We start from the raw sequence: 27,778 nt of genomic DNA on the forward strand, positions 1-27,778 counted from the left end.
TGTCCCCGGAGCTGATGCCAGACGTGCCCTCAGAGCCCAGGGCTGGGCCCCGTGGAGGAGCCAGCCTGGCCGCATCGGTGGCCGGAAGCTCAAAGCCCCAGGGCACAGGACCTCAGGTTTGCGGATTCCGGGGTCTGCCTCCAAGCCCCGAGTGCGTGGCCCTGGGGGGGGGGGGCCCTCCAAGCCCGGCCTGCCTTCCGTGAACGGCAGATCAGGACACGGGGGCCACAAGCAGGCCAGGGCGACAGGGCAGGCAGAGCAGGCGCTGGCCTCAGCCCCCTGGCCAGTGAGGACGGGAGCAGTGGGAAGACCCGGCTGCCCACTGACAGATAACGTTTAAATCTGGCCCCACCACGGGCACAGAATGGCCTACGTGGGACACCCCTCGGCGCTGCCCAACTCGGGGGGGCAGGAGCCTGTGCAGGCTGTTTGTCCGTTTTGCAATGTTTATTTCCAGCCTCATTTTCCCCACCTGGAGGCCAGGTCCTGAGAGCTCCCTGCCTCCGTCTCCAGCCTGTGAACCAGAAAGTCCTTTGGAAATTGTCCCCCGGAGCCTGGAAGACCTGGGGAAGGGTCACCTGGGGATGGGGCCTGTGGAACATGCCCAGCAGCTGGGGCGGTTTGGGGCTGGCCGCCTGGCGCCGGGCACCGGGGCCGCCGCCGGAATGTGCTCGGCGGGGCCACGTGAATCATTACACCTTGTCAGGCTGAGCCCGGGACTTCCAGGCACAAACCAGCCGGCGCTGGGCTGGCAGAAAGGCGGCCCGCCCGGGGTCTCCGGGCCCTGGGGTGGAATTCCAGGATCTTGAATGGTGTCTTCCTCCCCGTCTACGCAGCCCCGTTCTGCCACAGCTCCTTCGGAAGACCCACCGAGGGAGGGCATTGTGTGCACAGCCTCTGCCTCTCCCACTGCAGCTGCCCAGCAGGTGCTGACCCTGGAGGGCCCGGGGGCACTCCTCCGAGAGAGCGTTTCCTGGAGGGTTTCACACCAGGAGCCCAAGTTGCAGTGGGCAACGAGTCACATATGGGGTGGCTGTGGGTTTGCAGGCGTCAGGACACGGGCGGAAGGAGGGCCCCCATGTCTCTCCTGGCTGGCAGCCATGGGTACTAGTGCTGGAGGCCAGCCTTCCCGATCTCAGTTTTCCTGCCTGTAGCCTGGGTGTGAGCCACCCTCTGCCCCCAGGATTTCCTCAGGTGTGCAAAACTGAAGTCACTCACTGGGCTGTGCTCCTATGTCGTGGTGACCTGGAACTTCTTTATTTCATTTCATTTCATTTTTAAGGCCTGAAAGTGCTGAGATGTGGAAAGGACTGCAAGGGGCAGACAGGGACACCACAACAGACAGAGGGGAGTTCATGAGAGGCTTGGAGGGCAAGGAGAGGACCACTGAGGCCACAGACCTGAGGGCAGAGTGGCCTGGGAGCTTCACTGCAGACCCACGGGGCGGGGGGTGAGCCCAGCCCTGGGCACCTGGACTGCTGCGCTTGGACCTGCCTCGCCCCGACCAGGGTCTGGGACAAAGTCCTGGGCCCGTGCAGGGCTTGGTAAAAAATAATTAATTTTTCTTTTTTAAGGAAAAGCGCTGACTCAGGCCTTTTTCGTTCCTGAACAGCAACATCCTTGCTTCGGCCCGAAGCACAGAAGCTGCCCCGGGCTCCCCATGGCCTCCCCATGGCCACACTGACCCTGCTCAGTGGCTCCAGGCTCTCCTTGGGAGGCTTTGCGGGCTCCAGGTGAGTGGGATCCGGGTAAGTCCTGGGGCCCCAGTGCAGCCGGGAGGGGCCAGGCCAAGGTTCCGCACTGGCTAGTGCCCGGGGGCAGACAGGGCCTGCCTGCCTGGCCTGTGTGGAGACATCTGGGCTCTGGTGCTCCGGCCCCCCGCGGCCTGTGACTGTGATCAGGAGGGACTGGAAACCCACACCCCAAATCGCCCAGGAGTGCTCCCTGCCTTCAGCAGAGCCTCTAGGCCCCGTGCCCCAGCTTCCCGCCCTCGGTCTTCCCCCAGAGGTGAGAAACCCAGCTTCCTGCGGCAGGGCGGGGGCGGGGGGCCAACCAGCTGCTGTGGGGCCTCCGGTGACTCGCCGTGGGGGTGGGGGTGTTTATGAGCAGCGAAATGGCTGTAAAAGTGGCACCTGGGCGCACGCACGGCCTGGCCACCCCTCCCCTGCTGGCCCTTGACTTGAAAAGCTTCCAGGAACCTGGAACCCGAGGATTAAGGCTTAGGTGCAGGCTCAGCCGGGGTCAGAGGTCAGCCGGGGGTTAGAGGTCAGTCTGGGATCAGGGTTGAGACTGGGACAGAGGCTGATGTGGGCGAGGGCTGGGGGATGGATCGTTGGGCTCTGTGGGCCATGGCAAGGTCGGGCTGCAGAGGGAGGCCTGAGCCTCGGCCTTTCCGTTTGGAGGCTGGTGCTCACCCCCGCCCCGCCCCAGGGCCCCTGCACACAGACCAGTCCCCGCTCCCCTTCTGAGATGCGGGGACCCCCTTGGCTTCGCCTTCTAGGCCTCAGGCTAGAGTCAGAGAGGGGAGCCCCACAGGGACTCACCCCCCCTCCCTGCCCCCACCCAGGCCTTTCAAAATGCCATTGAAACTGACCTGAGACGGACCAGAAACCGACCTGGGCCCTGGGGCTGTCAAAGGGCAGGCCGCCTCTCTCCCAGTTAATGTGTGACACCCGACTCACCCTGACGGTGGCACTTTAACCAGAGGCTGGGGGCGCGTTAGGGGACCAGCGGCCCCACCCACCGTGGTGGAATGTCCAGCAGGGACTCCGGGGAGACACGTGCGTGATGGCTACAGCAGCACCTGTGGGGGCCCAGAGCCCACCAGGCCCCTCTCTGCAGTCCTGTCCACAGCTTACCCTGCTCCTTCCACGTGCAAATGGTGTTTCCAAATCTCAAGCTTTCCATCAGATCCACGAGGGACGCCCCCATCAGCCCCCAGTTGACCTCTCCGTTCCCCCAACCCCTCTGTGAATGTTGTTTTACCATCACCAAGGGGCGGGTTGGCAGTGGTCACAAAACTGGCATAGAATCGCTTAGAAAGAGTCACAGCTGAGACATGGGGATGCAACACTGAGAACCCCCGGTGTTCTGGGCGCCTGGGCCTCTGTCACCAGCGGGGCCACATCGTAGGGAGCGGCCCCACATCAGAGCCCACCCCCCCCCCCCCCCCCGCAGTGGAGGAGATGGGGCACAGGGACACAGGGGTGTCCCTTACGCCAGGCAGAGAGCAGTCCTGCACAGGACACTGCGCGGAAGGCAGGGGAGTGAACCGGGGAAGCCGCCTCACACAGCCCAGCTCTCCAACACCAGGACCCGAACCTCAGGGCAGTGGGGCGCCAGGAGGGTGTGGGTGCAGCTGGTAAGGGGGTATGCTGGCTGCCAGAAAGGCTGGAGCAACTGGATTTGCGGCCTTAGGACTCGGGCTTGGGGACCCATTCACATTGAGGGGGAAGAGAAGGGGGTTCTGGGGAGCTCCATGTCCACAGCCGAGTCTGGGGGAGACCCAGAGCCCAGGAGTTGGACACCCATCCTCAGAGGCACTGAAACAGTCAAGTTAAAAGTGCCCTTTGAGCCACTGGTCCACCCTGTTTCACAGATGAGGAAACTGAGGCCCAGACAGCGGGAGAGTCGTGGTGCCCAGAAAACACAAGTGGTAAGTGGGCAAGCGGAGGGGAGGGGGGCCTGTCGGTCTGAATCCTATTTCCTAGGGCCCCCCCCGCCCCCCCAGTCACATTAGCTTCCTCCAACCATCCTCAAAGCCCGCCGGCCCAGGGACCCCAGGCCCCCCTGCGCCTCAGCTTCCCAGACGCACAGAGAGGCGGTGGACTTGGGGTCCCAGGCCCCCCCTCCTGGTTGGTCAGGCGTCCGCTAAAGCACCTAAGCCCCGCCCTGCCCCGCCCCGCCCCCAAAGACCCCTCCCTCTTTCCCCCTAAGTTGTGGTCCCCCGGGGACCAGAGCGGCTCGGGGTGTGGCCGCGTGGGAGAAGGGGGCGGGACCCGCGGGTGGGGGTCTGGGCTGAGCCCCGGTCCCGCGGCCTCCAGCCGCCCGGGGTGGGGCCGGGGGCGGAGCTGGAGACACAGGGCCGGCGCCGGGATGGGTCCCGACTGGACAGACCCCGACCCGGGAGACCCAGGGGCGGGAGAAAGGGGCGCGAGGCCGGAGACGCGGGCGGGGGCGAGGCGGGTCTCGGGTCCCGCGGGCCGACCCCTCGGGACGTTCCCGCGTCTGGGGGTCCAGGCGAGGGCGGGGCGGGGCCGGAGGGCGGCGGCCGAGCCAGGCGCGGGAGGGCCGCCGCGCAGCCTCGCCAAGGACCCCGCCCCGCCGAGCGGGATCCCGCGAGCCCCCCGCGCGGCGCCTCTGGTGAAGGGCCTGCCCCGCGCCTGGGCCCCCTTCGCCGCCCGGGCCGGCGGGCAGGACCCTGACGCCCGTGCCTGCCCGGGGCGGGGAGCCCAGGGGGCCGCGGCCCGGCCGAGTCCCAGCCCGACGCGCACACAGCCCCGCCAAGCCCTCCACACGCCCGTCCCGCCGCCGTGCGCCCCGAGCGCGGCCTCGAGAGCGATGCCCCGGGGGCCGCGGGCCCCGCTCCCGGCACTCGCCGCGTCGGAGCGACCAGGGGGCGGGGGCGAGAGAGGCCCAGGCGGCGCGGGGGAGGCGGCGGCGCCCGGGGGGGGAGGGGAGCGGCAGACGCCCAGGCGAGGGACGCGCGCGGCGGGCGGCGGCTCCGGGCGGCGGCCGGGCGGGGGGCGCAGGAAGCCAGGCGGGCCAGGGAGACCCCGAGAGCTCCATGAAGCCCCCCCGGGGCCGCGGACGGGGCGCTGTCCTGGGGAGTCTGTCGGGGGCCCCCCGACATCCATGGCAGGGCGGGGGCCGCGGCGGCGCGCTCGGAGTAAGTGGGGTCCGGGCCGGCGCCGGGGAGGGGTGACTGCGGGGGGCTGGCCGGCGGGCGGCCGGTCCGTTTCGGGGTCAGCCCACGGCGCCGCCTCGGAGCCCGCGAGCCGCCAGCCCAGCCTCCGGGCTCCGGGCTTTTTTGGAAACTTGCAAATGTTTTCGTAGAGAGAAGGGGGAGGGGAAGGAGGGAGCCGGGGAGTGACCGAGACGGAGCTGGGGCTGCGGGAAGGACGGAGGCCGAGGCCGGGGGAGCTGGAGACAGACAGACGGACAGAGCGTCCCGGCCGCAGGCGCGCTCCGGCGGCGCGGGCGCAGGCGGAACTCCCGCCGGGGACGGGGCGGGGGCGCCGGAGGCGGCCGGCGACGAGATGGGGACCCGGGGGGGTCGCGGCGCTGGGAGCCCGCGGCCCGACCCCCGAAGGTCTCAGGGTCGCGGCAAAGTTGGGACCAGCCCCGAGCGGCCCGCGGAGTGGCTCCCAGCGCGCCCCCCGCCCCCCCGCCCGTCCCCGCGCGCCCCCCGCCCCCCGCGCCCCGCGCGCGCCGCGGAGCTAAAAATAACCGCCCGCGCGCCCCCCGCGGACCGCGACCCCGACCCCTCCCCCGACCCTCCCCCTGGGCGTGGGGCGAAGCCGCAGCTCCCAGTTCCCCAAAAGAAAAAAAAGGGGAAAAAAGAAAAGGCGGGGCGGGGGGCGGGCCGGGGGCGGGGGGCCCGGCCATATGGATGTGATTTCTCCGCTGCGAGGCAGACGGGCCGCTCCGCAGCGCTCGGCGCCCGCCCGCCGCCGGCCCCCGCTGCCTCCGCCTCCGCCCTCTCCTCGCGCTCGCTCGCCTGCCCTCGGCGCATGGGCCCCGCGTCGGGTCCCGGGCCCTCGGGCCGCCGGGCCGCCGGGGTCTCCTAGGCGCGGGCGTGGGCGGGGCCGCCGGCCTAACGCGGCTCTGAACCCCCCACCCCAGGGCCGGCGGCGGCGGCTGCCCCGAGGGACAGGGCCCTAGGCGGCGGCGATGGGGGCCCGGATCGCGCCCGGCCTGGCGCTGCTGCTCTGCTGCCCGGTGCTGGGCTCCGCGTTTGCCCTGGTAAGTCCCCGCCGGGGCTGCGGGCTCGCTCCGGGGCCCCTGGGGGAGGAGGGGTGTTCGGGGTGCAGAGTCCTTTGAACTTTGCACGGGGGTCCCCTCTGCCCCGGGTCCTCGGTGCCTACTGCCTCTGGGGTGTCTGCATTCTGGGTTCCAAACGCCTCCTTTACGTCTCCCTGTTTCTGAAGGTTGGGTTTGGGGTCCCAGGTCTGGAGGTCTGTGGTTGGGGACCCCCTGCCTTCCCCTTGTGTGAGCACCGCTGCTCCGGGTGCGTCTCCCACGGAGATGACAGTGTGACCGGCCGGAGGTGGGCTTTGGCCCTGAGGTGGCGTCCACAGACTCCGCTCTGGGGCCTCCAGGACGGGGCTGGGGGCTGAGGGCAGGATGTAGGGGACCCTCCAGCTCTCGGGGTCCCCTGCGTGCACACGCGTGTGCGCACACACACACACATCCAGCTTTACCCAGAGTGGAAGCTTTTTCCATGGAGAGGCGCATACGGTGTGGAGAAGGAGTCCCTGGCCTCACAGAACATTCCTGCAGGAGAAACGCTCAGGGAAGATGGGGGACCCCATCTGTACCCTCCTGAGAGCAAAGGCCAAGAGGGGACCAGAGGGACCAGAAGAGAAAGGATGGGGGATGAGGAGGGAAAGAGAGAAAGGGGGTGCGGACAGAGCTCCCCAGAGCAGGAGGAGTAGACAGACCAAGAATAGGGGTCCCTGGAGGAGCCAAGAGCTGGAGACACGCAGGAGCGGGCCTTTTCTAGGAACGTCCATCAGATCCCACCCAGCCGGGCCGGCCGGTTGCTGAGGAGGCTGTCTGCCCTCAGGCCCCTGCTGCCTCCCCGGCCCACCTCCCAGGTGAGGCGTTCCCTTCTAGAAAGACAGGCCGCCTCCTCCGGGCAGCTCCTACCCAGGCAGAGCCGCAAGGGGAAGGAAGGCAGTAGCTCTGGGGTCCTCCCAGCTCTGCCAGTGCCTGCGTGACCTCGGGCTGTCCTCCACACCTCAGTGTTCCCATCTCTGAAAAGTCAGCAGGAAAGAAACATTTGCCTACGCACCCCGATCCGAGGCTCCTGTCTGCTCCAGGCTTCAGTGTGCCTCGTGCCCATGAATCCAGCTTCCCAAAGGGTAGACAGGGGAACCCTGGTGACTGCCAGGGCCCTGAGCCATTTCCCATCCTCCCCTTTCCCAGGCGCTCAGCTCCCTGGGCAGAGCCACCGGCACAGTCTGTGTGCACATGCGTGTGCGTGTGACTTTGGAGGGATAGACGGGCCTGTGTGTCGGAGCAGGGTCTGTGGGGCTCTGGGCATGGCTGTTCTCTGGGTCTGTGAGTGTCTGAGCCATGGGTGAGCTCACGCGTGTGGGAAGCTGTGGGTCTACACACGCCTTGCTGGAGCAGGGTTGTGCTTGCACGTGTGTGCGTCTGTGGACACCTGGGCGCCCAGGTCTGTCAGTTGCGTGTTCCTGTTTACTGAGTGCTGTGCTGTCTACTTGCCAGACACGGTTCTGAGCACTGGACACTATTAACTAGTTTGTCTTCCCAACACCCTCTTGGAAAGGCTCTGCTGTTGTCCCGTTTGTAACGCCTGAACCACACAACCATTGGGGCCGTGACTGGTTGCGTGCCAACCACGTGCCAGCGCTGTGCCGTGGGGGAGAGGATAACGGTCCCCCGAGGCCCTCCATGGAGGCACTCGCAGATCATTCGCCCGGCTTAGCGCGGGCCAAGGCTGAGGTAGGACAGGAGGGGCGTCGGGCCTGGGTCTGCTCCGGGACCGTGTTGGGGCATCTGTGGCTGGGCTCGAAGGACGGGAGTGCCCTGGACCCTCCCTGGCTTCAGGGCTAGAGGATACGGTTGGAGGGTCACTCACACCCTGTGGTCCCCTGGGCTTAGTGGGAGCCAGCGAGAGGCCGCCCATCTGCCTGCTCCCGCTCCTGAACCAGGCACGGCTTCTCCCACCAAGATCTTCCCTGGTGCCCACCATGCCCGCCTGCCTGAGCTGGTGCCCACCCTGTGTGCCGCCTGCCCAGCCAGCCCCGGGACCAGCTCACATCTCCAGGGACCTCACGGTTGGGGGACTGGAAAGCATCCCACTGGGAGCAAGCTTGGCTGTGGTCAGACTCGGCCGGTCCATCTCGCGTACAGGGAAGAGGGACCGTGAGGCTGGGGCGGGTGGAGTGAAGTCTGGAGGGAGGGATGGGCCCCCAGATCGTGAATAGGGGGCAGAGGGGTGGTCTTATCCTTGGGGTGCTCCATCCTAAGGACACGTGAAGGAGAACCTGCAGGAGGGAGGCGGGAGGTCATCGTAGGGGACTGGCCTTACGTGTAGAGACGTCACCTGAGTCAGACTCCAGAAGGACTGTGGGGGGGGGGGGCGAGGACAGGGGGGCTCCTCCCAGCCTGCTCCCGGGACAGCTCAGCCACAGGGCTCACTTCCGGAGACAAGAAGGAACTAAGCTGTCCCCAGATTCTGAGCTGGAACCCGTCTCCAACGTTTTCTCGCGCCGTCCACTCACCCACCATTTTATGCGAAAGTCCCGAGGTGCCCACAGTGAGTCTGTGCGAGGGGGTTTGAGCCCAGGTCCCGGCTCTGCACCGAGCTGCTTCCTCCACGGCAGGGAGCCCGTGCCCACTCGGGTTTTCTTTTGCTTCCTTTTTCTAAACAATAAAATAAAATCTTGTTTTCCTTTTTAAAATTTTTATTTCTAACTTCATAACCGACCCTTGCAAATGTTCTTCCTTATAAAAGGGTCAAATGCTAAGATTAAACAGCATCACTGATTACTCCGAGCCCCACTCCCACTTTTAGAGAAAACGGTGTCTGACCGCCCGGGGTCAGGGGGACTCCCGACCTTTCTCTGTGCGAGTCCCTGTCAGGGAGGTGGCTTCGTCCTATAGTTTTCCGCTTGTTTTTAAATAAACAAGCGGAAAACTTTTTCTACTTAACGACGCGCCTTGAACCCTGCGTGTCGGTGAATGCAAATCCGTCTTTTTTAACGCTGTGTCGTATTCCAGAATCGGGATCCAGGCCGCCGTTCCCAGGAATGCACATTAGACCGTTTCTGCACAGTGTGTGTGTGTGCACGTGTGTGTGTGTGCGTGTACTAGTATGCGCATCTGTGTGTGATCCTGGCCATGGCAGAGCAGCTCCTCGAAATGCCGTGTGCCCATCCCCAGTGGATATTTCTAGATTCTGTCATTGCTGGGTCTGGGGACACGCATGTTTTCAATGTTCACAGACGAGGCCACACTGCCCTCTGCAGCCGCCTCCCCAGCACCCATCTCGTCAGACGTGAGGGTTCGCTGCCTCACCTTGGCCGTTCGGAGAGGTGAAAAGCCACCTCGTGTCATTGTAGTTTGCCGGTTACTAGTGAGCTTTTGGACTTGCCGTGGGTTTATGGTCCGTCTCCTAAGAGCTTGCTCAGAGCCATTACCCATCTTTCTCCTGCGTTGTTTGCCTTTTCCGTATTGATTTGTTGAAGCTTTTTATATCACCTGCCCTTTACACACCCCAACGCCCCGCCCCCACCCCAGCTCGGGGGGGGGGGGGGGGGGGACCTGCCTGCCTGTGGACAGAGCAGGGGGAGGGGCGAGCCCTCGGAACTTGGGTTTCCTTCGGAATGTTTTAATGAGGCATCGAGCAGCCTCCCCCAGATTCCTGTCGTGGGCCTTCTGGGGACACTCCCCGGCGGCCACCACATCAGGAAGGCCAGAGAGAGGGAGTCCCCAGGAAAAAGAAAGCCTGAGGGGGGAGTTGTGCGTGCCCCTTAAATTGTCGGCAAAATAGAGTGACTGGGAGAGGGTGCAAGGCTTGGCTCCGATGCGCAGAAGCGTGGGAAACCTCCAAGCCTTACGAGCCCCAACTCTGGGACCAGCCGTGTGCGGAGGGGGGACCTGGTGGGACCTATTCTGCCGACCAGGCAAGCTCTGGCCGGTCCTCCAGCCCAGGCGGAGGCTGGCGCACACCCACCCTGTCCTCGCCACCGATGGATCCCACCTCCCGGCTCCGTCCACGCTGGCCGGCATCACAGAGCCTCCAGAGCCCCTCCCCGCCACGAACACAGGCGGCTTGTTCAGGAAGCCTGGGGGGGGGGGGCAGTCCACACGTGTCAGCGGTGGCGGGCAGCAGTGTCCCTGCAGGGAGCCCGCCCGGCCAGCTCCGGCCGGACAGACGGAGGGCAGCAAGGGGTGGGGAGAGCCGCAGGCAGCGGGCATGAGACATGGAGGGCAGCGCAGGTCCCAGGAGTGCACCCGGGAGAAGAGGGGCAGGGGGCCAGGGGGTCAGGAGGGGTCTCCCGTCCACCAGGGTCTCTCCCGGTCTGCCTGGAGGCACAGTGTCCGGCAGTGAGAGCCGAGCACACAGCCACCAGCCGCCACCATCGGCATCTGCTCACCTGTGCGCCCACCTCCGCCCCGAGGCTGCCTCAGGCGCTCTGCAAAGAGGCGCTCGCTCCGCGCAGGAGATGGTGCCGCCGCGGGACTGAGGAAAGCTGGTGCCGAGAGCCCCAGAGGACCGGGTGGCTGCCCCCCCCCCACTCCCACCCCCGGCCTCCAGGGCTGCAGCTCGAGCTGAGCAGACCTCAGCTCCAGGCCCGGCCTCTGCTCGTTGGCGGGTCCTCAGCCTCCGTGTCCCCGTTTGTAAGACGGGATGTGGTGGAAGGGGAGGTGCCGGCAGGGAGGGGGCGCCCGGGGGCGGGAGAGACAGGCCAGGTCCAGGGTCGACCGCCAGGGCACCTGCTGCCTCCTGAGGTGAGCATGACGCCAGCAGCCGCCCTCCCGGGACCAGGCTGGACCCAGGGGAGGGACGGATGCGAGGACCCCAGAGGGCACCCCGAGGCTGACACCTTCCCCAGAGGCAGAGGTGTCAGCGCTGACGAAGGATCCCTGTGTCTCCTCCACGTTCCCGGAGGAGGAGGCCTGTCTGGGACCACAGACGGCAAACGTGTGGCATTGGCAGCGGGAGAGGCCCCGAGAGGAGTGGCTCTCATTTGGTCAGTGGCTGGAGCTGGCTCTGCACCCCACGGCCCCCACTGCCCCCCCACAACCCCCACTGCCCCCCCACAACCCCACTGCCCCCCCACAATCCCCACAATCCCCACTGCCCCCCCACAATCCCCACTGCCCCCCCATAACCCCCACAATCCCCACAATCCCCACTGCCACCCCATAATCCCCACTGCCCCCCCACAATCCCCACTGCCCCCCCACAACCCCCACTGCCACCGTCCGTCCGCGTGGGGTGGCCTGGGGATGGCTGGGAGCTGCTGGCTCCGGCGGGAGGGGTGGTGGCAGCTGGCTCTCTCTTCCTCTGGGCTCCTGAACTCAGGAAATGAGAGACACATCCGGGCCTCTTGACCACACACTGCTGTCTCCCCTCCTGTGTTTGTAAATGACATGCAGGCTCCCAGCCCCCCGCCCCGCGCCCCCCCAGCCCCGCAAACCCCCGCCCAGGGCTCCCAGGCTGCCTCTCCCTCCCCCCAGCCCAGGGCTAAGGTCAGGGCATCGCCCGCCCCCGCAGGGAGGCTCTGTGTTGGGGGGAACGTGGGAGCGTGTGCTGCAGGGGGAAGTCGCAGCCCAGTGGTTAGGTCCGGGGACGACGGCCCTGACCCAGCACCATGGGAGGGGTGTGGGGAGGGGGCTGGGCACACCTGACACCGGGGGGGGGGGGGTGCCCATCCGTGTGGCTGTGGACTGACTGACCCCTGGCCATGACCCAACCCTGGGTCCCTAGTCTTCGTCCCAGAAGCCAAGACCCACAGGCTCCCTGGACCCAAAATGATGTGGGTCTGAGTCCTCCGCCCCCATCAGGCGCTGGGCCGAGAAGACCCCAACTCTGCTGGTGGAGGGCTGGCGGGTGAGGGTGGAGCGGCAGCCGGGGGCAGGCCGGGAGGAGAACCCACTGTCAGCGTTTCTCATCACCCCAGGGGGCAGGCCTCCTCCGACAGAGCAGAGGCCAAGGAGGGGCCCTCTTGCCCCCCAACCCCCCGCAGTGACCTTGAATCTTCGTGTGAGTCCAGGGTGGACCCAGGTATGCAAGGAGTTACTGGGAGGTCCTTGCACCCCCAAAACTTGTGAGGCATGCCCCACCCGGCAGGCCTCCTTGTTCCCTCTCCCCCATCCTTGGAGCCCACCCTCCCAGCACCCCCCACTGGGGCCCCTGCACTCAGACACCTCCCTCTGCCCCGCTGGGTCCCGGCTTGGGGCAGCCATGGCACCGGGACCCATAGCCACGATGTGGGGCTAGTGCTGCCGACCGATGGCAGGAGCAGCCAGCGTCCCCCCCCCCCCCCCGCCTTCATGCCGCACAGGGTCCTCCAATAAGAATGACCGGTTACCAGCTGGGGAGCTGCCACAGGCGCTCGGCTCTTGGGTCAGTTTGGGTCCATTAGCCGTGGGAACTTCATCCCCCTCAAAGCCTCGGGCCGACCGATGCTCCCTGAGGACGCGCTGCTGTATGTACCTCATTCACTCCTCAGCAGCTCTCCCCGTTCTCCAGGTGGAAAAGGGAAGCACGAGGATGAGGCCGCTTTCCCAGAGACTCAGCCTGTCCGTGGTGGAGGCAGAGCCTCCGGGTGCAGAGAGGGTGCCGCTGCGGGGGGGGCGGGGGGGGGAGAGCTGCCCTCCTGGCAGGTGGGAGTGCCCTGGTGTGGCTGCCCGCCTCCGCGCCGTGGCACTGCCCTCTGCTCCTCAGGAAAGGGCTGCCCTGATTCAGGCTTGGATCCCTCTGGCTACATTGGCAGTCCTGCCGTGACGGGGGGACAGAGAAATGGGTGGCAGTCCAGGAGGCCGGAGGTGGGGCTGCTGTCACTGTGGGTGACCGGAGGAGTTTGGAGGCTGTGGGGGCTGGGAGCACACACCTTCCCTCTCTGGGCATGCCCAGATCCACCGTGAAGACGAGGCTCCAGCAAAGAGGGCGCCTTCTCTGGCCGTGGAGAGGGTGCAGCCAATAGCAGCAGGCGGGGGCTGGGCAGACACCTGGGGCCAGTGCCTGGCCCTCCCCCAGTGAGCACACCTGTCTGTCTGTCTGTCTGTCTGTCTGCCAACCCATGACGGACGCCTTTACTCTAGGCCTCAGCTCTGACCCTCAGCCGTATCCGTGGGCTAGAGTGTCTGTGGGGAGGGCCGGGGTGCCTGTCTTTGGGGCCTGTGGAAGCTGACCCGGTCACATGGGAGCGCCCCATCAGCTGGGAGAATGCAGTGCATTGTCTGTCTTGAGAGATGGAGGTGGGCAGAAGGAAAGGGGGTGGGGGAGGGAGGTGGGTAGTGAGGGGTAAGGATAAGACGCTGGCAAAGGGGGCTGATGGCCGTTAGGAGGCTGGTGGCAACATTGGTGATGGCAGTGGTGGTGCTGATAGCACTGGCGGTCGTGATACTGGTAATTATAGTAGTTAGTGCCCGTGGTGGTGGTGGTGGTAGACGGTTGTGTTAGGCAAGGTGATAAGTCTGTGGTGGTGGTGGTGGTTGTGTTGGGGATGTTGGTCACGGTGATAGTCTGTGGTGGTGGTGATGGTGGTGGTGGTTACTGATGGAAGCATGAGTTGTAACAATAAATGGTAGGGAATGGGTGCTATGATGGGGTGGGGGTGGGCAGCTCCACAGGGGTCAGGGGTCAGACCCATAGCAGCCAGGATCCCCAATACCAGAGGCACAAAGGGAACTTCCAGTTGGCCTTGGAGCCCCTGGATCGGGCAGGTGGAGTTGTCCTCCCTCAAGCCCATGCCCCACAGCCCGCCCCCCCATAGCTGACAGGTGGGGGCAGCCCCCCCATAGCTGACAGGTGGGGGCAGCAGCAAACACACAGAAAGCTGCTCAGCCCTTCCCGGGGGCCATGGGCATGGGGCTCAACTGAGCTCTCAGCGTCCAACTCAGACTCCAGAAGCACAGACACCCATGGACACACTGACAGTAGCCTCTGCCCAGAGCACATGTACACATGCATGTTCACAGACACTCAAGCTCACGTCCCACATATGCACACTGACACGCCCTGTGTGAGGACACAGAGGCGGGCACACACGCACACGCACACGCACAGGCCCGGCTAAGGGAAACCAGCAGAGCCCTTGGCCCGCGGAGCCGACGGAGACTCCTTGGCCCGGGAAGCCCTAGCGGCTGCCGCCCAGAGACTCGGTCAGTTAACTTCTCCCCGGAGCCCAGCTCCCGACCCCCAGCCCCAGCCAGCCCTCGCCCCCTCCCTCCCTGCCTCCTGCTGGGTCCCAGGCCTGCAAACCCCACTCAGACCGAGGGGCCCAGCCCGGCCTTGGGATGCCTGTGGCGGGCGTGGGGGGCCAGCTCTGCCCTGTGGGGACACAGTCTGAGGGGACACAGCCCGGCCCTGGGGTCTCCAGGGACATGTCCGTGTCCCGGGGGCCTCAGGGAGTGCATTATGGGGGGCTCCCTCACGGCTGGGCACACGGAGCTGTTCCCAGGGCAGGGCGCTGCCTCACCCTCTGACTCCTTTCCAACCCTAAGTCAGGGGAACAGAGGCTGGGGTGACCCCCCTCCACCCCCGCCCCGTGCTCCTGTTCCCTCCTGAAAACAGAGCTGGCGAGTCCCAGTGGGTGGGAGGAAGCCCAGGCAGGCAGAGCATCGGAGCAAGGCCCGACCGTGACTGCGTTACCAGAACGGAGCGAGGCCTGCTGTGCTGGTACCAGAACGGAGCGAGGCCTGCTGTGCTGGTACCAGAACGGAGCGAGGCCTGCTGGTACCGGGCAGCTTCCCGAGAAGCCCTAGGACTGGGGATGTGGGCGCCCAGCAGGCCCGGCCAGCATCCGCCATCCCTCCCTCAGCTCCCTCTAGGGGAGCGCTCGGTGGGAGGGCTGAGGCCCCCTCCATTCAGGGGAAAGTGTCAGGATGGAAGCTGGCGATTCCCAGAGTTCCCCGTGCACTAGGACTTGGAGGAATTCCGGGCCTTTTCCCCCAGAGCTCAGCACACCCTCTGCTCACTCCATCCCACTCAGGTTCCCAAAAGCGGCCGATCCTGTGAGGATCTGTCCTGGGACATTCCATCCATTTCTCATGCCCCCCTGGGGAGAGGCCTGGACAGAGTTTCAGTGGCTGCAGCAGGCGGGGTTACTAGCGGGCAGACAGGGGACCCCCACCCCCTTTTTTCCTCTGGTAATGCGGCCGTACCCCTTGGAGCCGTGGCTTCCCACGTGTGAAATGGGAGCCGCGTAGGCAGATTTCCCACTTTCTAGGGTAAGGGCCTTGGGACGGGGGTGGGGGGGTGGGGAGGGTCCCTCGGGGTGGCTGTGGGACCGGCTGCCGCCTGGCCTGCACTCTGACCTTCGACCTGGTAGGTGGATGCAGATGACGTCATAACCAAAGAGGAGCAGATCTTCCTGCTGCACCGAGCCCAGGCCCAGTGTGAGAAGCGGCTCAGAGAAGTCCTGCAGAGGCCAGGTGGGCGGGGCGGGCCCCGAGAGGGAGGGGCCGGAGGAGGGCGGGAGCCAGTCTGCAGACCCAAGGGGCATCGGGGTGGGTGGGTCAGGGACAGGGGGGGGCGGGGGGCAGGCCACCAAAGTGGGGCGGTTCAGGCAAGACCAGTGGTTGAGCGTTAACCTATGAGCCGGCAAGTCCGGGCACATGCGGGGTTGCAGGCTCGATCCCCAGCATGGGGTGTGCAGGAGGCAGCCAATCGATGTTGCTATCTCTCTATCCCTCTCTCCTCCCCCCTCTCTAAAAGTCAATGAAGACATTTTTTTTAATAAAATAAAAAAGTCAACAGGCTCAGAAATGAGTGGGGTGCAGAAGGGGGTGCACCCACGGCTAGGAAGAGGGGGGATGAGATGGTATGAAGACAGCTAACGTTGAATCACCCCAAGCTGCTTACATCTGTGAGGCACGCCGGGTTAGGAACACGGACCCCATAGGGTGCTTCCTGGTAGAGGAGGTATTCAAGGCGGGTCCAGGAGGAGAGTGAGGTCCTTATGGAGGCCACCTGGGCAGAGGGCAAAGCCCAAGTGTCCAGGGTCCAGAGAACTGAGGGTCCCTGGGGCTGGATGGGAGCATGGAAGGCTGAGGATGGGTATCCGTGGTTCTGTCAGTCAAGGTCACTGTCCGGAGAGGGTGCTGGCCTGGGGTAGGGCGGGCTTCCACCAGCACAGCACGGCCATGGGAAGGGAGGCGGGCGGGGGGAGCGCCCCTGAGTTCTCAGCTCCTGCTCATCTCAAACTGGTTTCTGTCTGGAGTCCATTTCCTGGAAGTGGAGATGGGCCTCATTAGCGCCCGTCCAGACCTCTGACATGGGTCTGGCTAATCTCATCAGCCTGGAGAAAGTCCAGGCCCAGAATGACCAGCTGACCAGAGCAGATCCTCGCTGAGCTGGCCTGAGGCTGCCGGGGGAGGAGGCTGGGCACACGCTGTGGCACACGGTGTAACACACAGTGCTTCTCCCATCTTCTCCCACACATGGACTCACAGGGCTCCCCACAGCACTCCCACCCGCGGCGCCTGGTCCCCTGCCCATCAGCTCGGGCACTTGCTCCTCCTGGCTCTGCCTTGTCCTGAACCCAGCCTTCCTCCTAGTTGTGGCTGCACCTCCTGCACCCAGTTCACGACCCAGCCCTGTCTTCCCTCGTCACCCATCCTGCCTCCCCAGCCCTGCGGATGCCCAAGGGTGCAGGCAGGCAAAGGCACAGCCATCCCAGCCCAGGTGTCTGCACTGAGCTTCCCACTGCTGCCACCGACCCGACAAGGGAAGGCCAGGGGCCTGACTTGGGCTGCAGCCTGAGGAACGCAAGTTGGAGAGCGAGGGAGACTTTGCCACGAGGAAGAGAGATCTCCCGTGGAGAGCAAGGCCAGGCCCCCCTTCGATGGGGTCCCCGGGGAACCCGACCCGAGTGTCCAGGTCGGGGGGCAGCGTAGGTAGACTGCCTGCCCAGCCCTGACAGCTGAGGCTCTTGCTCTCATCTCCCCACCAGCAGCCTCTTGACCTGCCCAGCGCTCTGGCCTGGCTTCCTTTTCCCGGTGTAACCTCTGCTGACATCACTGCTGTCCGCTTTCGCCAGGCGCCCCCTGGTGGGCCTTCGCCTCCTGCGGAGCTGCAGCTCACTGGGTCCAGGACACACCTGTGCCCATGTCCTGCCCACATTTGCCACCCAGCCCTCTAGTCGGTCCCCACCGCCTGGTGCTGGCTGCCCTGGGAACCCTCTTTCACATCGCCGTCCCTCTGGCGGGTTCTGCACCCAGCAAGCACTTCACAGTTTGTAAAGCACTTCCTCGCCTCCTCTCAGCTCTCCCAGCAGCTGGGGTGTCGGCCGGACAGGGCAGGACCCCCGCGGTACAGCCTGGGAGTCCGGGGCACGAGGTGCCTGGGTCCCCTGCCGCCGCACTGACAGCGTAACTGCCCGCTTTCTCCAGCCAACATCGTGGAATCGGACAGAGGATGGGCATCCGCGGCCCCGGGAAGGCCCAGGAAGGAGAAGGCACCCGGGAAGCTCTACCCTGAATCCAAGGACAAAGAGGCGCCCCCCGGCAGCAGGCGCCGAGGTACGTCCACGCATCCCTCCGTCCACGCATCCCTCGGAGGCAGCTCGGACCGCCTGCCCCACCGCTCCACCATCCCCACCCCGGAAAGCAGGGGAGGGGCTGGGAGGAGACAGAGCCGAGGGGGCAGCGGGAAGAGGCAGGCAGGCTGGTTGGGCTCAGCCCCCAGGAGGTGCAGGCAGAGAATTTGCCCCCCACCACTCCAGGGGTGGGGGTACCCAGGACTACAGCCCCTTCCACGGAGAGAGATCCACAGAGGCAGGGAGAGACGGAAAGGGGACCAGGAGGTTCACACTGGGACGGGGACTCGGTGTATCGGAGGAGGACGCACCAAGACACGGCGAGGTGGCCATAGGGGCACGCGGGAGAGGGCGGGGCGGGAGACAGTGTGACGAGGAGGGAGAAGAGAGAGGAGGGGCGGGCAGGGCCGCATTGTCCCCGGGGACGTAAGAAGAGACAGACGCAGCGCCCAGGCTGCAGCCACAGGGCCGGTTTGAACCGGCTGGGTGGGCAGCAGATTCCAGATGGGCCACATCTGGGAGGCTGTGGTCACCCTGGGCTCCCCAGGGACCAGAGGGAATTGTGGGCCTGGCCAGGCGGGGCTGGGAATATGGTGCCCAGGACAGAGGGCCTTGCACCACGCCGGGGTGGGGCCGGCCGTCCAGGCAGCCTTCCAGGTGGCGGGCCAGTCCCAGGGTTGGAACCCTGCAGGGGAACGAAGGGAGCGGGGGAGAGAGAGAGGGGGAGATTCAGAAACGGGGGACCCTCTGAGGTCACATAGCTCACGCCCGGAGCCCACAGTGGGACGTGCCTCTCCCGTGTTCGCTGGAGTCGCTCGCACACCTGCGCTCGGGCGGCCTCGGATGGTGGAGGGAGCACGGCCGATGTGGCCCACGCCCACTCCGCGGGAGCCTGGCGGGCACTGGCCCTGGACCGGCCTCCTGTCCGTGGTCCCGGCGGGTCGCATAGGAAGCATTCTCAGCTGAGGGGGTTAGTCCGGAACCTGGACCTTCTCCAGGGGCACCAGGAAGTGAGACCAAGACCAGAGAGAAGAGAGAGGCCTGGCCAGGGCTGAGCACCTGAGGGGCAGGGCCTTGGGCTCTCGCCCGAGCAAATCACTGCCCTCTTGGCCTCTGCCAGCCTCTGGCCAGTGCCAGTACCTGCGCGGGGGGTCGGGGGGTCGGGTAGTGAGATCTGAGGCCAGTGGGTGCAGGGCACATAGGGAGTAAGGGCTCAATACAGTCTCCCCAGAACACTCCGGGCCCGAGTTCTCTCGTCTTGGGGTGCAACTGTCCCTGAGGGAGCTACCGACCCAGGTGCCCTCTGGTCACTAACCGTGGACTTGACGGGTGTCCCCACCTTGTCTGTCTGTGGGCACAGGGCGCCCCTGCCTGCCTGAGTGGGACCACATCCTGTGCTGGCCGCTGGGGGCGCCGGGCGAGGTGGTGGCAGTGCCCTGTCCCGACTACATTTATGACTTCAATCACAAAGGTAAGGCGGCCGGGGGAGGGTGGGGACCTCGGGACACAGGACCTGGAGCTCAGGGCTTCAGTGGCTGCCCGCCCTGACCCTCCCACGGACCCGCAGGCCATGCCTACCGTCGCTGTGACCGCAATGGCAGCTGGGAGCTGGTGCCCGGGCACAACCGGACGTGGGCCAACTACAGCGAATGCGTCAAGTTCCTGACCAATGAGACGCGTGAGGGGGTGAGAGCCCCCCCCTCCCTCACCTGGCCGGGGGAGGCCACCCGCACCATGGGTGACCCTGACCGAGCCCTGACCTCTGACCCTCCCCCGGGCGTCTCCCACCTGCACAGGAGGTGTTTGACCGCCTGGGCATGATCTACACGGTGGGCTACTCGGTCTCGCTGGCCTCCCTCACTGTGGCTGTGCTCATCCTGGCCTACTTCAGGTGGGCGGGGCTTAGACCGGTGGGCGGGGCGGCGGAGGGGCGGGGCTTAGACCGGTGGGCGGGGCGACGGATGGGGCGGGGCTTAGATCGGTGGGCGGGGCAGCGGAGGGGAGGGGCCTGGATCGGGGGCGGGGCGGGCGCACCCCTTCTCCTCCTCTGCCCTACCCTGCCGGCCGGTGTCCCCACCCACTCGTCCCGCGCCCGCAGGCGGCTGCACTGCACACGCAACTACATCCACATGCACCTGTTCCTGTCCTTCATGCTGCGCGCCGTGAGCATCTTCGTCAAGGACGCGGTGCTGTACTCGGGCTTCACCCTGGACGAGGCCGAGCGCCTCACGGAGGAGGAGCTGCGCGCCATCGCCCAGGCGCCCCCGCCCCCGCCGCCCGCCACTGCCGCCCCCGCCGACTACGTGAGTGCGCCCCTGGCAGCCCCGCCCTCGGCCTCCTCCGGGTCCCCGCCCCCTCCGCCCCGCCCCCCTGCCACCCGCCCCTGGGTAAGGGACCTGGACCAGAGCCTGCCCTCCCTCGGGACTTGACAGCACCACTTGCCCCTCCACGGAGCCGCCCCGCCCCGCCCCCACGTCCCCAGGTGCGGCCCCGCGTCCGGCTAACACGCTGGTCTCCTAGGCGGGCTGCCGGGTGGCGGTGACCGTCTTCCTCTACTTCCTGGCCACCAACTACTACTGGATCCTGGTGGAGGGGCTGTACCTGCACAGCCTCATCTTCATGGCCTTCTTCTCCGAGAAGAAGTACCTGTGGGGCTTCACAGTCTTTGGCTGGGGTACGCGGCAGGGGGGACAGGCAGCACGGATGGGCCGGGGGGCACCACGCGGCTGAGACACCCACACAGCACATCCTGCCCTGGGCGGGGGGCAGCCTGCCCACCCTTCTGTGACTGACCCCCTCCCGGGCTCGGGGAGCAGAGCGTGGCTGGGTGGGTTTGCCTGGATGGGCTCAGCCTGGAGTTGGGGCTCAGCCCAGGAGAGGGGGTGAGGACGCTCAGGTCAAGATCCAGCTCAGGCCCTGCCGGTGTGGCTCAGTGGGTAGCGTCGGCCCTTGGACTGAAGGATCCTGGGTTCGATTCCAGTCAAGGGCACGTGCTCGGTTGCAGGTTCCCCGACCCCGGTGTGTCTCTCTCATGGATGTTTCTGTCTCCCTCTCCCTCTCCCTCCCACTCTCTCAAAAAATCAATGGAAAATGCCCTCGGGGGAGGATTAACAACAAAAAGATCCAGCTCAGGATCTGAGTGGGATCCTGGGTCAGAGGTCAGCCTGGAGCTGGACTTGGGATCTGGGACCCTCCCCCCAAGAACCCTGACTGTGAACACCAATCCCCTCACTGTGAAGCTGTCCGCAGGGCCCTTGCCTCCCCCGCCCCCCAGCTTCATGCACAGCCCCCCTGCAGAATGGGCAGCTGGGCCTGCCCTCCTCCCCTGCGGGCTCTGGGATCGAGTTGCTGATAATTGTCCATTATTGTTGGCAGCTCCAGAGCCTGGCTGGGCTCTGGGCAGCTGGCCAGACTGCAGAAGGGCAGGTCTAGTGCTCAGCACCCAGAGGCCCCCAGATCAACAGCCACAGCCTCCTGCTCCTTGGCACACACTCTGACCTTGACCTCACCCACAGCCAGCCCCGAAGTTGGAGGGGAGACCTAGACCTGGTCCCAGGAACTGAAGCAGGCTCTGGGCTAGAGGGTGTCAGGGTGGGGGGGCTGCACTGATGGAGCGCACAGAGAAGCGTAACCCAGGCCACTCCCTCCCCTCCCAGAGGTACGCAGGCCCAGACCGAAGTGAGGGGATGGAGGGTGGGGACCTGGGCTCCATTCCTAGAGGCAGAGCTCGCCCAGAGGTGCCATGGGCCACCTGAGCTGGCATCGGCCTGGGCACGCCGAGGTTCCCCGGTAACAGGCTCCCTCCCCCACGGGAACCCCCACGCAGAGCAGCGCCCTGTGGGGCGGGAGGGGAACAGCCTGCGTGTGGTTGTTTCTGACTCTGGCTTTCACCATGGGCCCCACAGGGGGGCTGTGTGTGCAGGGGTGCAGAATCGAGATGAGGGCAGAGGGCTGGACGTGCCCTAAGGGGAGGCTGCTGGGCAGCACGAGCCAGGGCCCAGCTGTCACCAAGCAGCTTGTGTGCCCGGGGTGAGGGGTCAGGGACAACGGGGGGCAAGCTGGGGATGGTCAGGGACAAGGGGAACGGAGCTGGCATGGTGGGTTGAGAAGAAACACCTGGAATAGCATCTGAGGCCCTCACGCGCTGTCCTCTCTCTGCACACAGGTCTGCCCGCCATCTTCGTGGCTGTGTGGGTCGGTGTGAGAGCCACGCTGGCCAATACGGGGTAGGTCCAGGCGGAGAAGGGGCTGGGGTAACACAGGCCAGAGACACCCCTGACACCCTCTTCCTCGGTGAAGCGGATGACGGGGCCTCCTGCGCCCTGGCCCTGAGTGGCCCCAGCTCAGGGTCACAAGAGGCTACTTCAAAATCGGTCTCTGAGGGTGGCCTCACGCCCGGCCACACCCAGCATACCCTGACCTGTGTCCACAACAGCTAACGGCAGAGTAGACCAGCTCTGGGCGTCTGTGGGCAGGCTCTGGGTGGGAGCAGGACGGGGTGGGGGCTGACGCCTCAACCTCCTGCAGGTGCTGGGACTTGAGCTCCGGGAACAAGAAGTGGATCATCCAGGTGCCCATCCTGGCCTCCGTTGTGGTGAGCAGGGGTGGCCACAGGACTGGGTGGGGGTGTCCCTGGACCCCAAGGTCACAGCCACAAGGCCTGAGAAGCAGCTGATCTCCATCCCGGTCCCCGCTCCTCACGGGGAAGCCGAGGCCCCACGGCCCCCGGAGATGCAGTGGCAGAGCAGGGCCTGGGCAGGGCCGTGGGTCCCGCTCCTTGCCCCCGCCCTGCTAGGAGGCCATGGAGACTCAGCCCCCTCACTCCACAGCTCAACTTCATTCTCTTCATCAACATCGTCCGGGTGCTCGCCACCAAGCTGCGGGAGACCAATGCCGGCCGGTGTGACACGCGGCAGCAGTACCGGTGAGCACCCACCATGCCAGGCTCCTCAGAGGTCAGCATCCAGGCACCACATACAGAAGCCACGATTGAGGCTCCACGAATGAGCCTGTTTCAGGGGAAGGACCCCACTCCCAACTCTCTGGTTGGCCCCGCCCAAAAGTGATGGGCTCGCTCCTGGCCTCTGGGCACCCCAAAGCCAACCCGGGCCCCTCAGCGCCAGGTGCTGCACTGGAGCTGGGGTCGCAAGGGCAGGACAACCCAGACGTCCCCTCAGCGAGCTGGTCCCAGGTAGTCCGGGCACGGGTGCGAGGAGTGGGCCCTGGATAGTGAGGTGAGGCCGGGCGGGGGCCGCAGTTGGTCCACTCCAGGAACAACCAAGTTGTCGACCCGATGAACTGGCTTGTCCTCCACGGGTGGCCAGAGCCTCAGGCCCCGTGGTGGCTTCTGGCGCCTGGGGCCGGCAGGTGGGGAGGAGGGGCCGAGTGCCCGTGGGGGGGGACGCGGCGCGGCCCTGACCTGTGCCCTGCTGGCCCAGGAAGCTGCTCAAGTCCACGCTGGTGCTAATGCCGCTCTTCGGCGTCCACTACATCGTCTTCATGGCCACGCCGTACACCGAGGTCTCAGGGGCGCTCTGGCAAGTCCAGATGCACTACGAGATGCTGTTCAACTCCTTCCAGGTGCGGGCCGGCCAGGTGGGCGGGGCTGCCTGCTCCCGACCGCCAGGCTCGCCCTAGCCTCCGCCTCTCTCCTCCCCACAGGGATTTTTTGTCGCCATCATCTACTGTTTCTGCAATGGCGAGGTAAGCGGTGGACGGCAGCGGGCAAGGCAGGGAGGACGCAGAGGCGCCGGGGCTCCGGAGCCCTGCTCCTCCCATGCTCCTGCCCGGTTCTTCCTCTGTCCCTCCAAGAACGTCCTGGAGGCAGAGAGGTCTTCCCAGTGGCTCAGGCTCAGGATGTGCTAGGATTTGTGGGCTCACCCATCTCTGGGGTAGCCCAGTGTCTTCCCAGCCCCAGGGCTGAATTCTCGTCATCCAGATTAAGCGACTCAGCCACCCTCGGGGCCATCTGAGCCTCAGAGGTTCTGGGTATGTCAGCTGCCTGCAGCCAGACACTGAGTCCTGGGCCTTGGAACTTTCCGGGAATTTGGAATTTACCCATCTCCCTCCAGGGCTGTGCTGCAGGAGCCGGGGTGGGGGCACTGCTGGGCTTGGGGTGACGGGTGGCAGAGGGGTCAGGGGCACTCCTGAGGCGCACCTCCTCCTGCCACCCAGGTCCAAGCTGAGATCAGGAAGTCGTGGAGCCGCTGGACGCTGGCCCTGGATTTCAAGCGCAAGGCACGCAGCGGGAGCAGCAGCTACAGCTACGGTCCGATGGTGTCTCACACGAGCGTGACCAACGTCGGCTCCCGCGCGGGACTCGGCCTGCCCCTCAGCCCCCGCCTGCTGCCCGCTGCCACCACCAATGGCCACCCGCAGCTGCCCGGTCACACCAAGCCAGGGGCCCCGGCCCTCCAGACCTCACCGCCAGCCGCGGCCATGTCCAAGGACACCGGCTTCCTCAACGGCTCCTGCTCGGGGCTGGACGAGGAGGCCTCCGCGCCCGAGCGGCCCCCCGCCTTGTTGCAGGAGGAGTGGGAGACAGTCATGTGACCGGGACCAAGGGTTGGACCTATGGACCAAGAGACGGACGGTCGGTGGTTGCCCACTCATGGCTGGGCTGGGAGAACAAAACAAAAAAAAGGAAAAGGAAGCTTCCTGTTGTGGTCTGAGCTGGGGCCTCGAGTCACTCCAGGGCGAGGGGCTGGGAGCCGCGGGTTCTGGAGTCTCACCTCAGGAGGGGTCTAGCGATGTGGGCCAGCCCCTGGGCCCGGGGTCAGGGCACCGTCCAGCAGGAGGGCCTGGGAGAGGCTGCGCTGTCCGGGTCCCTCGGTGCCACACGCTGACCAGTGGGCCCTGCAGGAGTGGGCCCCAGCCTTTCCCCGACACCAGCTGCCCCCTCGGCGCTCCCTACCCAGGCTGCCTTTGGCCAGGCTCCTCTAGCAGCTGTCCACCCAGAGCCGACCTCAGATCCTTTGGGTCCCTGGCCACCTCTCCACCCCAAGCCCGAGGCCCCTCCTGCCGGTCTCGTGGCCATGCTGTGCTCCTTGGAGGCTGGGACACTCGGGGAGCCCCCACGTGACTCTAAGGATGCAACAGGTGCAGGGGGAGCACCCGGGCAGCCAGGGGAAGGTCAGCTGGGATCCCTGCTCTGGCTCAGGGCTGTGGGAGCCAGAGGGCTGGCCGTGGAGCCTGCACTCGGTCACTCACTATGGACCCGAGATGGTCACTGAGCATCCCCCCAACACCTCCCTTGTCCCCTGCCCAACCCAGGCGTGGGCCCTAGAATGGCAGAGGCCCTCGCTGGCCCGACACTCGGAACTGACCCAGCCACAGCCCTGAGCTCTGGCCGACTGGCATCTTGCGAGGCCCTGAAGGGCCCCAGCCTGGCCCGCCCTTCCCTCCTCTCAGCTCAGACCGTGTTCTCCTCCAGGGACTTGGCATCCAGGAAGTGCTCCCCAACTAAAATAGCACCCCCTCACCGGAGGCTGGGCAAGGGTCACAAGGCCAGGACTCCGGAGCTGGCATGGCACCCAGCAGCCCAGGCCACGCCCACCTGACCTTCCAGGTGGCAGGCAGGACAGACAACTGTCCAGAGGCCTGGGGCTCCCCGTGATGACCTGCTCGGGATGGCAGGGGCCCGGGTCGGGGCCTGAGGGCCACACTGAGCAGCAGGGCTGCCCAGGGGAGAGCAGCAGTCTCTGTGTAACATGGAGGCAGAGGGGGCCGCAGGGGCAGGGCAGGCAGGTAGCCGGGGGGGAGGGGGGGGAGGAGATGGTGATGGGGGGGGGGAGATGGTGATGGGGGGGGGGGCGCTGTAGGGAGGACTCCCGGTGAGGCACTGGCTCAGGGAGACATGCAGGGCAGACCTCAAACCCCCCAGGAGTGTGTGATGGCCCTCCCCAGCTCAGGCTGTAGGACTCTGGCCACTGGGCCTTCCAGGCAACTCGTCCGCCCACCCCACAGGCCGCCACTGGGGCCCGAGCGCTGGGCCCAGGCCCATCTTCCAGCCCAGATCCTCCGGAGGCCTCTGCAGTCCAGTCCGCGAGCCCCCTCACCCTGAACATGCTGACCGGCCCCCAGAACGGGTGCCCAGGACGGAGTGAACCTCCTCTCCGGCTGGATTCCCTCTGGCGCAGGGTTCAGCCTTGCCCCCCGGACGGGCTCTCCACCCCACACAGGGCTGCGCTGCTCCTCTGGACCAAGTGCCCCGGCCGTGCTGGGCGCTCGCTCGCCAGGTTCCCAGATCCAAGCAGACGCCTCCAGGTGAAGGCCGGCCCGCCCTCCTCCGGTTATTTGCACCCAGGACGAGGCCAGGCCTCCCCTTTAGGCTGGGCACCCTCCTACCCCCCGCCCGGCCACGAGCCTCGCCCAGGCCATCCAGGTGCTGGCAGAGGAAGTGGGAGCCCCCAGTGGGCCTGGCAGGCAGTCAGGACCCTGTTTGCCTTGAGCAGGGGCTGGAGCCAGGTGGTCACTTCGCCCGTCGCAGCCTCGCAGCCCGGCCAAGCCGCAGGGAACATGTAAACACCAGCGAGGCGGTGGCGGGAGGAGGGTGCCCAGGACCCCGACCCCCAGCTGCCTCAGCCTCAGTGTCCATGCACCTTGTGGGTTACCCCGGACTCCGAGTCGGCCAGGAAGGTGGTCTCCAGCTCCCACCTGTGGGAGAGGGGCCTCTGAAGACCCCTAGAAGGATGCACCCTCCCCGGGGGCCTGGAGCACAGGCCAGGCCGCAGGGGCGGCTGGGTGAGCCCACAGCTCCCACGCAGAGTGGGGTCTGGGGGGTTCAGGGTCATCGAAGAGACAGCTCTGCCCACCCTCAGCCTGCAATGCCTTCTAGACCAGCGGTCGCCAACCAGTGGTCCGTGAGGTCTGAAAGGAAGGCGACCGCTGTTCTAGACAAAGGCGGGGCTGGCCCCACCCCTGTGACGTCCACACTTCAGCCCTCGCCCGGGGCCATGGGAAGAGGGGCAGGCAGAGGAAGGGGCTGAGGCCTCTGAAGTTCAAAAGGGACATGACCCTGCCTGGGGGTCGAGCAGGTCCTGGCTCTGGCTGGGTTGTTAGAAGGCAGGTGTGGATGCGGGACCCAGGCAGAGGGGGCTGAGGAGTGGGTCTTGCTGGGCACACAGGCAGGTGGGTCCTCAGCCAGCGCGGCAGATGCCAGCCGAGGCCGCCATGGCCAACGGAAACACGCCTGGCTGGGCAGAGCTGCTGCTGGCAGAGGGGCTGGGGAGCCGGGCCTGGGCCTGGCTGCCTCCATGTGCCGTGTGATCCTGGCCACGCAGCCGTCCCCCCCCCTCCTCCCCCGAGCCTCAGCTTCTCTGAGGTCAGGCCCCGTCCAGGTCGCCAGTCGGTATGAGCGGGCCCCAGGCTGGGTTAGCCTTCCCTTGGGCAGACTGGGGTCACAGGGGAGGGGCCAGAGGCGGTGGGTGTGGCTCTGCAGCTCCTCAGTCCAGGGCCTGGGGTCAGGCCAGGGGCCGGAGGCAGGAGAGGACTGCAGGCCTCCACCTCCCAGCTGGGCAGCCTGGGTGAGCTATGATGCCCTGGCCCTGCCCGGAGGCCACCGTCAGGCTACCTGCTCCCACAAGCTCACCCACATCGGTGATAGAGGGGTGTGCTGTCTGTCACGTGCGTGCTTGTGTACATCCTTACATGTGTGTATATACTTGTATATGTGTATATCTGCTCGTATGTGTGCCCGTCTTGTGTCTGTGTCAGTTCCTGGTTCTATTGTATGTGTACCTGTATCTGTGTTTTGTATGCATTTGTATATGTATCTGTATGTCTGTGTGTCTTTTGGTGTGTGTGTGTGTGTGTGTGTGTGTGTGTGTGTGCGCGCGCGTATGCCTGTGTTTGTATGGATGTCTATGTATGTGCCTGTATTTGTATGTATGTGCATGTGTGTCTATTTGTGTGTCTGTGTGGACCCATGGTCTGAGACGCCGCCTGTGGGTGGAATTTGGCCCAGAGTCATGTTTGGTTTGGCCCTCACAGTATTTTCAACATCTTGAGCCAACATTTAAAATCAGGATATTTCACATAAAAATTCAGCTTTCCAGTTTCTCTTAAAAATTCAGAAGCCCTGGCAGCCTGGGCCCGTGTTCCCAGGAGGCCACTCTCATGCCCCAACGCCACGGCCTCACCACCGGCTGCTCGGCGCCTTGAGGACGACTAAGTGTGACCCTAGTGTGCACAGTGTGTGTGTGTGTGGGTGGGGGGGGGCTGTGTGCCTGCATGGGCATGTGGGTGAGGTGTCTGTGGGGGCATACGTGTGGGTGCACGCATGTGCATGCATGTGTGCACAGGGTGCGTGGCCG

The 27,778-nt window shown here is 65.8% G+C and overlaps 1 protein-coding gene across 1 annotated transcript; it reads left to right on the plus strand.

The window, feature by feature from the left end:
• The first annotated feature begins 4,701 nt into the window (after window positions 1-4,701).
• Window positions 4,702-24,093, plus strand: PTH1R (parathyroid hormone 1 receptor). The gene is made up of 15 exons (XM_054729612.1): window positions 4,702-4,888; window positions 5,845-5,964; window positions 15,258-15,360; window positions 17,320-17,448; window positions 18,826-18,936; window positions 19,033-19,151; window positions 19,262-19,356; window positions 19,564-19,768; window positions 19,986-20,139; window positions 21,631-21,691; window positions 21,993-22,059; window positions 22,295-22,389; window positions 22,904-23,045; window positions 23,127-23,168; window positions 23,640-24,093. The coding sequence occupies exons 2-15, from the start codon at window positions 5,893-5,895 to the stop codon at window positions 24,015-24,017; spliced, it is 1,773 nt and encodes a 590-aa protein (XP_054585587.1). The 5' UTR covers window positions 4,702-4,888; window positions 5,845-5,892; the 3' UTR covers window positions 24,018-24,093.
• Window positions 24,094-27,778: the final 3,685 nt, after the last annotated feature.

Source organism: Eptesicus fuscus, chromosome 18 (genome assembly GCF_027574615.1).
Source record: "Eptesicus fuscus isolate TK198812 chromosome 18, DD_ASM_mEF_20220401, whole genome shotgun sequence".
Taxonomy (NCBI): Eukaryota; Metazoa; Chordata; class Mammalia; order Chiroptera; family Vespertilionidae; genus Eptesicus; species Eptesicus fuscus.

Coding starts and splice junctions, on each gene's coding strand:
- PTH1R (XM_054729612.1), top strand. CDS start 5,893: ATGGGGGCCCGGATCGCGCCCGGCCTGGCGCTGCTGCTCTGCTGCCCG. Junction 21,692..21,992: donor GCCACGCTGGCCAATACGGG/GTAGGTCCAGGC, acceptor AACCTCCTGCAG/GTGCTGGGACTTGAGCTCCG. Junction 23,169..23,639: donor ACTGTTTCTGCAATGGCGAG/GTAAGCGGTGGA, acceptor CCTGCCACCCAG/GTCCAAGCTGAGATCAGGAA.